The 13,182-nt window shown below is 39.7% G+C and overlaps 1 protein-coding gene across 7 annotated transcripts in view; it reads right to left on the reverse strand.

Annotated features, from left to right (window-relative positions):
- Positions 1-12,939, reverse strand: part of LOC122560574 (SUN domain-containing protein 1-like) — a 77,128-nt gene extending 64,189 nt beyond the window's left edge. For 3 of the 7 annotated variants that reach the window (XM_043711343.1, XM_043711338.1, XM_043711336.1), the window contains exon 1: positions 2,808-3,048. In XM_043711343.1, the coding sequence (XP_043567278.1) occupies positions 2,808-2,811 (4 nt within the window). In that variant the 5' untranslated portion in view covers positions 2,812-3,048. Of the gene's footprint in view, positions 1-2,807; positions 3,050-12,750; positions 12,771-12,843 lie in introns of those variants that run through there. The other 4 variants (XM_043711342.1, XM_043711339.1, XM_043711340.1 and 1 more) reach the window with 3 other exon arrangements.
- Positions 12,940-13,182: the final 243 nt, after the last annotated feature.

Raw genomic sequence — 13,182 nt, forward strand, 5'->3', positions numbered from 1 at the left:
TCCATTTGGAATTCTGTGCGCAATTCTAGTCTTGATGCTATAGGAAGGATTTGTTAAACTTGGAAAGAGATCAGAAAAGATTTACTAGGATATTGCCAGGGTTGGAGGGATTGAGTAATATAGAGGCGCAGCATAGTTGGGGTGTCTGAGGTGGAGGGGTGAGCTTCATGAGGGACATGGATAGGGTAAATAGACAAGGTCTTTTTCCCTGGGGTGGGCGAGTCCAAAGCTCAAGGGTATAGGTTTAAGGTGAGAGGGGGAAGATTTAAAAGGAACTTAAGGGGTAACTTTTTCCACACAGAGGATACTGTGTACATGGAATGAGCTGACAGAGGAAGTGGAGAAGGCTGGTACAATTACAACATTTAAAAGGCATCAGAATGGTATAGGAATAGGAAGGGTTTAGACGGCTATGGCCCCAACACTGGCAAATGGGACTAGATTTATTTTGGATATCTGGTTGGCATGGAAGAGTTGGACTGAAGGGTCTGTTTCCATCCTGTACACCTCTATGATGCTATGACTGTCATCAGTCCTTGCTTCTCCAAATACATGTAAATCCTGCTCCTCAAAATTCCCTTGATCAACCTGCCCACCACTGATGTCAAGTTCACTGGTGTGTAGTTCCCTGACTTTTCCTAACAATCTGAAATTATGGCACTATGTCAGCCAACCTCCAGTCTTCTGGCACCTAACCCGTAGCTATCAATGATACAAGCACCTCAGCAAGGAGCCCAATCCCTGCACGAGTTTCCCACAAAGTTCTAGGGTTCATCGGATCAGGTCCTGGGGATTTATCCAACTTTACGTGTTTTAAGACACTCAGCATCAACTCCTCTGTAGTATGGAAACTTTTCAAGGTACCTCACCTCTTTCTCAGAGAGAGTGACCGTCAGTACTAAATATGCCACCTGTGCTTTTAACAGCACAGTAGACGATCAAAAGGGACATCCAGTTGCAATTGATTAAATCCAAAAATTCATACACTTTCATTGTGCACAGCATGGTTATACAATTATTGTAGAATGTCATACAGAATAGAAACAGACCGCTCTGTCCAACTAGTCCAAGCCAACCTTAATTCCAAACTAAATTAATCCCACCTGCCTGCACTTGGCCCATATCCCTCCACACATATCTAATTCATAAGCTTATCCAAATGTCTTTGAAACATTGTAACTGTACATGTCCAACAGTTCTGTTGAAGTTCATTCAACACACTAACCCACCTGTGTTAAAAAGAAGTTGCCCCTCATCTTTTTCTCTCATCTCACCTTAAAAATGTCACATTGTCTTGAAAGCCCCTACCTTGGGGAAAGGTCACATGCCATTCACCTTATCTATAGCCCTCATGATTTTATAAACTTCTAAACTCAACCCTCAACCTCCGACACTCCAGCCTAAAACCTCTCCTTATAACTCAGCCTCCATTTTTGGCAACATTCTGATAAATCTATTCTGAACCCTCTCCAGCTGGATAATATCCTTCCTGTAGCAGTGAGACCAAAACTGGGTACTCCAGAGAGGCCTCACCAACATCCTCCACAACCTCAATGTAACAGCCAAACTCCTATTCTCAAAGGTTTGAACGATGAAGGTACGCTTGTTAAATGCCTTCTTAACGACCTGATCTATGCAATGCAAACTTCAAAAAGAATTATGTTTATGTTTGGCAATGTTCAGAGTTCAGCTGCATTGCCTTTAAAGACTTTCTTAAAGTTATTTACAACATTCATCCTACCAATAAAATGACCATCAGCACCTCCAGTAGTCAATGTTTTCAACATGTTTAAATGGATAATACCAATATTCTTCCAGTACCTCAAAATTTGTCTCAATGGCAGTCTAAAATCTATTCTCTGCCATCACTATCACCAACGTCTCATGATTTGGAGATGCCGGTGTTGGACTAGGGTGTACAAAGTTAAAAATCACACAATACCAGGTTATAGTCCAACAGGTGTAATTGCTTCCAATTAAACCTGTTGGACTATAACCTGGTGTTGTGAGATTTTTAACCAATGCCTCAGCACATGATCAAATCCCAACACTACTTACAATACTGAACAGGAAAGCTGAAACTGTTGGTACTTATTTACAGACTGCAACAATTAACATGTTAGCTCGTTTGAATGCTTCTCATGTTTAGTGCTAAACAAATGGCAAAAACAAACTTCGATTTGTAACAGAGATAAACAAGCCATTATTGTACCTCATTTCAGAAACAATGGGTTGAAGTCAGTAAAAAAAAAAGCACTGTTATCCTTAAGTGATATTAACATGTAGTCCAAAAACATCTTAAAAATTCATCTAATTACCCTAATTAAACGGGTAATTACACAAGTTTAAAATGGTCTTTACTGCTGTAATCCAAGGCAGCATCGTTCACCACATTCTCAAGCTCCATGAATTGTCTGAAGATTCCAGTTCCTGTTTTACACAGGTTGAACAATATTGCCATGTTTCTATAGCCAGATACACAAAATTAATCATATGTTTTAACTACATTTTCATTCAATTCGTCTCGTGAAGTCAATCGTTATGTTTAATAAAAGCAGGTTAACAGGCTGAACACAGTACAACCACAGGCAGTGAAAAACCAAACCATGTGTAACAAATACTATACTGAAGCTAAACATTAACAGAAAAGTATAGCAAGTAAATTTGTTTGCGACAAACGCTACGCACAAACAGTTTAGGCCTACAGCACAAGCAAATTACAAGCCGTATTAGTAATTTATTGACTTCTGGATATAAAATTATCTAAACACAACGTAAACGATAGGTCAGTTTTCAAAATGACTTGCCCATGCAGCTTTCGTGAAATTAGTCAGTATAGTCTCCCTAATGTAAATCCATCAAGGCAGTCTACATTCCCTGTTCTGCTTTACATCTTTAGACACACTGGTGCCTTTCATTTAACACACTCCTGCATTCCTCAATTTAAAACGATTAATGCTGGCTGATGGCAGGCAAAGTTCTACAACTTGCCGACGTATTTTTCAGTCAACAACAGTATTCCAAAATGGCCTCCCGTTTCCACAAAGCATGAAGGATTACGAATCCGGTCCACCTACTAACAAGTAATGCTGCCAGTCAAGAATAACCTTTGAAACTATTGGCCACTGCAGCTTCAATTCAGCCAACCATGAAGGCAGCTCACGCTTCCAGATTCCAACCTATTGCCGTAAACTGATCTCAATGAAAAGGAAAGAAAGGGAGAGAAGGAAAAGCAGGAGCAGGAGTCTCGTGCATGCTGCATTGAGAATGTTAACCATTTAAACTGTTGTACACTAGTCAAAGCTGAAAGAATTAATACCCCTCTGCCAAACATACCAATTACATTTATGGATTATGCATTTGCACTGAGTTCAAAAGCTCTAGAATTGTAGAGCTGGACAACGGGTAATTTAATTTTGGATTAGTGGTGCTGAAAGAGCACAGCAGTTCAGGCAGCATCCAAGGAGCTTCGAAATCCTTGGATGCTGCCTGAACTGCTGTGCTCTTCCAGCACCACTAATCCAGAATCTGGTTTCCAGCATCTGCAGTCATTGTTTTTACCTCAACGGGTAATTTAATTTTAACTGAAGTTGGTCAGAATGACTTTCTACATTAATATCACTTTGTAAATTCATGTTGAATAGCTGAATTTGCATATTTTGTTTTAATCAACTCGCTCCAACCTGTTATGACACTTTGGGGCAGTTAGGATCAGGTAGCTACAAGACATCCCACAAGTTGGTATATAGTAGCCGTGATGTGGAGGAGCCAATGTTGGACTGGGTGGAGAAAGCTGAAAAATCACAACACCTGGTTATAGTCCAACAGGTTTATTTGAAAGCATTAGCTTTCAGAGTGTCGCTCCTTCTTTGGGTGGTTGTGGAGTAGGACCATAAGACACAAATTATAGCAAAACATTACACTGTCATGCAAGCAAAATGATATATTGAACAAACCTAGATTGTTGACTCTTTCATCTTTTAGAATGGGTTAAAGGTTTCGGTTCATTAATATATAAATCCCAGAACTCCTTTTAAGTCACATTCGCAAGATAAATTCAGGGATTCTGGGACTTACATATTAATGAACTGAAACCTGTAATCCATTCTAAAAGACGAAAGACTTAACAATTGAGATTTGTTCATTTTACTTGCATGACACTAACCTGTTGCTGTAATGTGTCTTATGGTCCTACTCCACAACCACCTGAAGGGGGAGTGGCACTCCGACAGCTAGTGCTTACAAATACACCTGTAGGGCTATAACCTGGTGTTGTGTGATTTTTAACTTTGTATATTGTAAACAGACTTTTACTATGTACTTAAAGAAACATAGGTTCCAATCAGACGGCAAGTGAAACAGAATATTAAAATAGGGATGTCTTACTAAATCCCCTGAAGACATTAGACAGACCACAAATAACTCACGAGACTGATTCAGAGTATGAAGGGATTGTCTTGAGAAGTTGAGTACATTAGACCTGTATTCGTTGAAATGTAGAACAATGAAAAGAGACTTCATTGATACATATCTTGGAGGAGTGACCAGCTAGATGAGAGGTTGCTTCCTTGTGGGAGAGTGTAGGACCAGAGGGCATATTTTCAGAGTAAAGCTTCACCCATTTCAGACATGATGTGAAGTTTCTTCTAAGAGTGGATGACTTTGGTGCAGGAACATGTCAAGGCTGGGGTTTTTAAGGATATTCAGGGTCAAGGAAGTCAGATTTTTAAATCAATACAGAAAAGGAAGAAAAGTGAAGTTGAGGATTATCTGCTGAGCCATAATTCCATTGAATGGCGTAACAGGCTTAATGGACTGATTGGCCTACTTTCCTCCTTTGCCTTTTAAAGATGAAGTTTGTTTTTCCTTAAACTGAAATGGTTGAGGCATTGTCACGGACATACAATAAATGTACCATTATATTCATTAACACAACAACATTTACAACTTCAAAATATATACTGTTCAATAAAAAGTGTGAAGCTATCAATAACCCTTAGGATTTGTCTATGTACAAAAGTTGCAAGTACCAAATCAAACCAACATTAGCTTGCATTTATATTGTATCTTCAACATTGGAAGTATCCCAAAAATGCTTTATGGAGTTGAGGCAGGAATAAAAATCTAAGGACAATAAGCCACAGAGTTAGAAGAACTGAAATAGCATGACCAAAAGCATAGTTTTAGAAGTTTAAAGACAGTGGAAAATGTTAGTAGGATAAAGATACCAAACGTCTACCACCAGGAAAGCATGAACTGAGCAGATCCCTGCATAAAATCAAACATTTTCAAAATTTCCAGTGATGTTCAACTTAGATTTTAACTCTCCGGTTAAATTTATTTGGTTTATAGCTTTTCCCTTGTTTTCTCCACAAAGAACTGATGCAGCCACAGGTCAGATTTTTATAACACTAAACTGCAGTAGTAATGTAGACAAACAAAACAACACTCCAACTACCTAACTTTCAGATTTAAAAGCAAAAGTAATAAAGACTCGTCTCAAAATGAAGAGATTCAATTTTCTAAGTATAATGTGTGCGCAGTAACGACATTAAAGACTGCTTATTAGTATGTTAAATCACTGACTTCAAAATAAATTTAAAGATCAGGTTTTAAGAAAAAATTCAAGATCATTCAATTCTTCTCTACAGATTACAAAAAAAAAGGCTTTGAATGAAATATATTCTATAAATTTTTTGCATTTTTCAATTGTACATTAATGCTACTTTCCATTCTTGCTTTATGCTTTGCTGTCTTGAGTGACTCACACCAAAGAATGACAAGGTTCCCCCATCTTTTAGGAGTTTCGGTCTATTTATCCATAAGCAAGCTGAGCCAAACCAAGCCAAATCAGTCACAGCTCAATGACCAAACTTAGCTGATTTCACTCAATCTGTAGTACAAGCACTACAATCAGCCTTAAAACCCACATTAAAAGAAAGTCAACTAAGGCCCCTGTTGTCTAGCCATCTCTCATGGAAAGGAGCTCATTACTGGTGAGTGAAAATCAAGGCATACTCAGCTGCGATGGATCTGGTGTCTCCAGACTCTGGCACCAACCAACATTGACAATGAGTGGGACCTTTAAGAACTTCTGCCATGACATACCATGGTTCAGTTCGCTTACAGAACCCCTTGCAATATGCATCTGTTCTAACCAATTGTTCTTCATAGTAAGCATATGGTCCAATTTTTGTATTTCAATCAAGAAATGAAAGTGTGCAAATATTCAAGTGACAGTTTTATTGTCCTTTCTGTAAACTGTCTCGTAAGTTCCAATAAATGTATGAATAAAGCATTTTTTTTTAAATTGTCAATCAGTTGAAAATGACCACATACAGTGGTCAGTTCTGCTGTATACTGCCCATAACAGAGCCAACACTTCAAGAAAATGCTCAAAGGACTACCCAGCCAGTATGAGTCAGTGGGGAATCAGCAAGTTCTGCTGCTGTTTTGGGAAAAAAAGCATGCTGTTTGGAACCTAAACTGCATGCAGAGCTGTTGCTATCATCACGTAGAACCAATGCCAAGTTGACAACTTTGATACACTCTCTAGGCAAGTCAATAGTTGGTCACAGTGGTTCACCAGGTACTAGCATCACAAACTAACAGAGCGCAACATCAGGATGTCTGCCAATTCAATGTCACAATGCTCAAAAAAATGAAGCACCATATATTTTCACTTTGGCGCACCGCTTCTAATGGCAACAGAGGCACTTAGGATTGAAAGTGGATATTTATGCAAAATTAAGTGACTTCAAGAACTGCAGAAAAACCCATGATTTTGATTGAGGTTACTATGTACTCAGCAGTGACAAAACGATGGTCAAGTGGTTCAAAGCATTACGACTGGTTTTCCTGATAACAGGTTCACATAGATTAATTTTCTTCGCTGCTGTCAGAACCTTCCCAGTTTTTTGTTCTGAACACTAGAGATAGGGTAAATAAACAGGGTACTTCCAGGCCCCCTGCCCTCATGAACGGTTGCCTATTGTTGGGAAAGCCTGTCTGGTTCACTACTGTCTTGGAGGGAATGAACCTGCCATTCTTCCCACATTAAAAGAAAGCAATTTGGTTGACTCTGAACTGCTCTCTCGGATGGGCAATAAATTCTGAGTTAGCCAGCAATGCCATCATCTTGTGAATGATTTTTTAAAAAAATGAAAACAATTGGCAAGTTAGTATGTCTGACTGTGACGGTCAGAGTTGAAGTTTCATCAATGCATGAGGCCAATAACAAATCCTGTTTGAGGGGGCAGTGGTTCGTTGCTTTGTATTCATCTTCAGACAATTGATTTCCAAATTTTTGATTTGTTCATAGAACATGGGCGTTATCACCCCTACTTTCCCATGCAGACACTTACAGAACAGAAAAAAAAATAGAAATTGCTAAAGCTGGTCAGGTCTGGCAACATCCCTGGAGAGAGGTCAACGTCACATTTCAAGTCCTGTGACTTCTTACAGAACTGCTTTGGCATTGTTCTCAGTACACCTGTGTCATTAGGAGACAAATTGGATTTTTGTAATTTTACCATTTTATCTGTCATCAAGGTAAACATTTACAAATTTCAAGATGTAATTCTTTCAGCCAGATTATCAATATAATTTCCATTGCATTCTCCACCCAACCTCAAGTTTGCCACTTAGACAATGTACAAACACCAACAGCCAAATCATTATGCCACATCCTACAAAATAGTTTTAAAAGTTTTCTGCCAATACGAACTTTGTTTCAACTGAATTCGCTAGTACCGCGCAACCTTCAGGCAACTGGAAATAAAATGTCAACAACTGCATATGTCATAAATTTATGACTGACAAAGTTAGTAGATATTTTTATTTTATTCCAAACAGTGTGCACACACTAAAATGAAATTCTTATTATAGTCCAGATTCACTGTTTGGCAGTATACTAGCTTTCATTCTAGTGTTGTAAAACTAGACCCAGTGTGCAGCAGCCAAAAGTACACATGACCTGTCAGACAACCAAAAACTTTCAGTTGTAACAGCTGTCACTAAGACAGCTCATATATTGTCTCTTGCTTTCAAACAAACATCTAGTTAATAAATACTCTCATTCACTGGCAGTAACAGTTAATGTTATTTGAATCAGTCCTCCTTTTTGCTAAATACATGGAAAACATTTCAGCCACATGTTCCAACTTCTGTTCCCTTCTGCGAAACTAGAAAGAACAAAAGGAAAGTTCAAAAACTGGAAAAATTCTGAACTCCAATTTAGCAAAGGAATACTGCATGTTCCAAAAAGGTTGACAACTGCTAAGCACAACACACAGACCAAAAATAGTATCAACATTCAGGACCTAGCAAAAAAAAAATTTTCCTTGATTTGTGAAATTTGCAAGTAAAATAGTCAAGCAGCTAAAAAATTAATTCAACTACACGAGAGTCTCATATCCCTAACTGTGGCTTCTACATGTAAGGGAAGAAAAAGGTAGCAGCTTCACCAACCAACAAAAAGTTTCATAACTTAAAATCGTAGAAATCCTCAACAATTCAACTACTAAAAATATTCACAATCTGCATTTAGAAGAATGCAGTTCTCAAATTCATAGACAGAAGAGCGAGTGCACCTCATAAGTCCTTCAGCTACTAAAAGTTGTACTGCTCCCAATTTAATGATTATATCCTAGGAGGGACAGTATGCCTCCCACAACCTTGGAGCACTTGAAATATTTTTCTCCCCAGTTGCACTAGGATGAATCATAAGAGTAACTAGCTCCCACATTGTTAAGTTGTGAGAATGGCTACACCCACGAAAAAGTGCTTTGGATATGAAGAATATCGTTTTTTTCCAGTTTATCCCAGAAATAATATTTGAAAAATTTTTAAAGCATGAATAAAATAATTAAAATAACATTTAGCACAAGAGTTGTTGATATTCAGAGGCCTGATGCAAATAAGTCAATTGGTTCTGTTACATGTCAACAGCTTCAATACATATCTGCAATTTCCAGTTATCATCTGACTCTCCTGCTAAACTACGTTTGCTCAAAGATTGTCTGCTTCCACCGAATAGGCAAGTCAAGCAACTTAATTTATTTTTCAAACTGTTACTAGAATACATCAGTTCAGAAATCATCCAAACTAATATACTAAATACACATCTGGACAGTTTCAAGTTGACACGTCAAGAACCCATTTTAAACACCCATTAAACTAAAATCGGAAGGATCAGAACAGTTCAAGAGGTTTTTTTTCTCAAAATGGTTTGTGCAAATGAATAACCCAGCCTGCTCTCAAAATTTCAGACTTACGGGGCATGGGGGGTGGGGGTGCAGAACACACTCCCAAAGCTGTCACAACAGCAAAGGCATGATTCAGTGCAGTCACACCCAAAAGTGACCAATTCTGAGATGTACAGGAAAAGTACCACCCACAGCTTTAACCACTTCACTTTCCAGATATTTAAGGTGCCTTATTACACTCAAGACATTCTGCAGCACTTTACAAGCATAAATGAAATTTGATACCAAGCCCCACAAGAATTCATCAGAAAAGATCACTAAAAACTTGGTAACTAAATCAATTTACATTACATCTTCAAGACTGTTGGAAAATATAAGATGTAGTGCCGGTGTTGGAATAGAGTGGGCAAAGTTAAAAATCACAACACCAGGTTTAGTCCAACAGGTTTATTTGGAAGTACTAGTACTTCATCAGATTGCTGAAGGAGCACTCCAAAAGCTAGCACTTCTAAATAAACCTGTTGGACTGTAGCCTGGTGTTGCACGATTTTTAACTTGGGAAAAACATAAGAGACATCAGACGGGAAGGTTTTCAAGGACTGGGTTGCAATCAGAAGCGTACAAAAGACCAGAACTAAAAGCGTGCAAGAGATCTTGAAGGGTTTCAGGGCTAGAGGAGGTTACATAGACGACAAGGGATGAGAAATCTGAAAACAAGAATGAAAACTTTAAGACTGACAACTGTCAGGATTGGGAGTCAATGGATTGGGACCAGTGGGTGATGGGATTTATGACAAGTTATAATAGGGGCAAGAGTCAGATGTACAGCACGGAAACAGACCCTTCAGTCCAACTTGTCCATGCTGACCAGATATCCTAACCTAATCTAGTCCCATTTGCCAGCACTTGGCCTATATCCCTCTATACCCCTCCTATTCATATACCCATTCAGATGCCTTTTAAATGTTGCAATTGTACCAGCCTTCACCACTTCCTCTGACAGCTCATTCCATACATGTACCAGCCTCTGCATAAAAAAGTTACCCCTTAGGTCCCTGTTATATCTTTCCCCTCTCATCCATACCTATGCCCTCTAGTTCTGGACTCCCCTACCCCAGGGAAAAGACTTGTCTGTTTACCCTATCGATGCCCCTCATGATTTTGTAAACCTCTATAAGGTCACCCCTCAGCCTCAGACGCTTCAGGGAAAACAGCCCCAGCCTATTCAACCTCTCCCTATAGCTCAAATCCTCCAACCCTGCAACATCCTTGAAAATCTTTTCTGAACCCTTTCAAATTTCACAACATTCTTCCGATAGGAAGGAGACCAGAACTGCATGCAGTATTCCAACAGTGGCCTAACCAATGTCCTGTACAGCCGCAACATGACCTCCCAACTTCTGTACTCAATACTCTGACCAATAAAGGAAAGCATACCAAAGGCCTTCTTCACTATCCTATCTACGTGTGACTCTACTTTCAAAGAACTATGAACCCATTAAATGTAGAAGTCCTGCTCTGATTTGCTTTTCCAAAATGCAGCACCTCACATTTATCTAAATTAAATTCCATCTGCCACTCCTCAGGCCGTTGGCCCATCTGATCAAGCTCCAACTGTACTGAGGTAACCTTCTTCACTGTCCACTACACCTCTAATTTTGGTGTCGGCTTCAAACTTACAATTTTTATTGAAGGTGCAAGAAAGAGACCAGGTAAGGGAGCATTAGAATAACCAAGTCTAGAAGATTGAGGATAAGGATTTCAGCTATAGCTAAGTGGAAACGAGTGTCCAAACAAACCCCATGCTTTGAAATGTCCTCCTTAAATCTTTGACTCCTCTTTTGAGCTCAAAACCAACCTTTTTGGCCAAGGTTTTGGTTATTGCTTCTGGAGTCTCTTTGAACTACAATCCAATTTTCTTAACACACCTATGCTGCAATATTTGCTAATCCAAACATGCCAGCAGAAAATATACCACTGTCCACTCAGTATCTTTATTAAAAGAGAGGTTTCCAGCTAAGGGTCATAGAACCTCATGATGGCACCTCCAAAATTATTTCTTGATATGTATGAACAGCTGGCAGAGCAAGCTGGGCTTGCAAACTAGGCTGGAATAAAACTCTGGCCTGGAATCATGGTTAAAGCATTCTAAACTATTAGAATTAGAAATGGGGTGTATTGTCACATGTTCTCAAGTATAGGGATAAAACCCTTATTATATAGATATATACCTAATGATATTATGATACCCACTTCACATTAAAGCATTTGTTTGACTTGTGTATTGCATAATCATTTAATTTCATTTAAAGCAAAAACAAAGTATACATTTGTAATCCTAAATGCTACCAGCTTCCAGAGAGAGAACACATTTAGATTGGAGGACTATGTTGGAGAGCACTAGGTACACTTCTCAGTTTAAGTGGCTTTACCAAAGTTATTCCAAATGATAATCACAAATGTAAAACAAATGCATGTCGCTCTGTTTTCAAAATCTTCCATTTTCCAATTTATCAGTGCTGGTTCCCAAAGATGAGCTCCAAAGAAAAGTAATATTGACCTTGATATGTTAACTCCATTTCTCTCCAGATGCTGCCACATCTGCTGAGATTTGTCCAGCTCTTACTGCGTTTATTTCATTTCCCCAGCATTTCATGCTTAGCTTTTATAATCATGGTGGTCTCCTGTACATTGCACTTTCAAAATGGATCTTAAATAAATATTCAAAAATAATTGTGCCAAGGTATTCCTTCAAAATTCTAAGTTTGATCAAACAACACCAATGTTATACTGATCTTTGCAGCCCAACTCAGAAACATTTCATATTTCCATTCAGACTCATTTTCCAAAATAAAGAACAGCTACTCACTAATCATTTTAGCCAATACAGGTATAATAGAAATGCAATGACAGAGAAAACTTTGCACTGTCACAGTCTAGCCTGTATACTAAGTACTAAATATAGCAAGATCATGAAAAGAAACATGATGCAGGTGGCAATTTTCAACTGAATTACAAGATTGGGCTCGGAAAATTATTTATGAAGAACTCTTTAAAGCCAAATTTTAAACCACAACAATACATTAACTTCAAAGGCATTTTCCAAGTTGTGAAGCTCTTAGGAAGTCCAGAGATTATGAAGGACATTCTGTAGAAATGTAACTGAAAAAAAACTACTTTTCATCCTCACTAGGCCACTGGTGCAGTTGACTACCCAATACTTGACAGTGCCTGCCTGCAATTTTCCACTGATCAGGGTTACAAAAGAAAGAGTTAAAAAGTGAACAGCTCAAAATGTACACTTGGAAGCAAATTCGTGATGGAAAATAACGCATTAAAAACAAGGCAAGAGCTTGGGGGGGGGTAAAGGTTGGGAACTCCGGTGGGTGGACGCAGTTCTGCTTTCCCTCCTCGGGAACTCGGGAGTGAGAGGAACAAGGGCGGACAAGCACAGAGGCCCCAAGGCCGGAGTCACTGACACTACCCCGCCCTCATCCTCCTCCTTCACAATCACTGAGAACCCGTCATTTGTTGACAGCCTAACCGCATCGTGTCGGCCCCCTGAGACCCGATCCGGGGCGATGGGGGAAGGAGGATTGGTGTGAAGCCGCTCACAGCGCCTGCCCCACCGACCTACCCGAAGAGAGATAACAACTGTCCTTCCCTCCTTCAGCGCCCTTGTCCCGCCGCCTCGGCCACCCCGTTTGAAAACTTCCCGCTCGAGCCCTCACGTTGTTCACGTGGTCGCGCGGACTGCACGTGCCGAGGGCGGGCCCTGCGGCTGTCAGTCATCGCGAAAAGGCTGGGGACCCTGCAGCTGTCAATCATCGCGGCCCAGGGACCCTGCAGCTGTCAATCATCGCGGCCCGGGGACCCTGCAGGTGTCAATCATTGCAGCCCGGTGACCCTGCAGCTGTCAATCACCAGGAATCCTGCAGGGTGTCAATCATTGCAGCCCGGTGACCCTGAAACTGTC

Source organism: Chiloscyllium plagiosum, chromosome 21 (assembly GCF_004010195.1).
Source record: "Chiloscyllium plagiosum isolate BGI_BamShark_2017 chromosome 21, ASM401019v2, whole genome shotgun sequence".
Taxonomy (NCBI): domain Eukaryota; kingdom Metazoa; phylum Chordata; class Chondrichthyes; order Orectolobiformes; family Hemiscylliidae; genus Chiloscyllium; species Chiloscyllium plagiosum.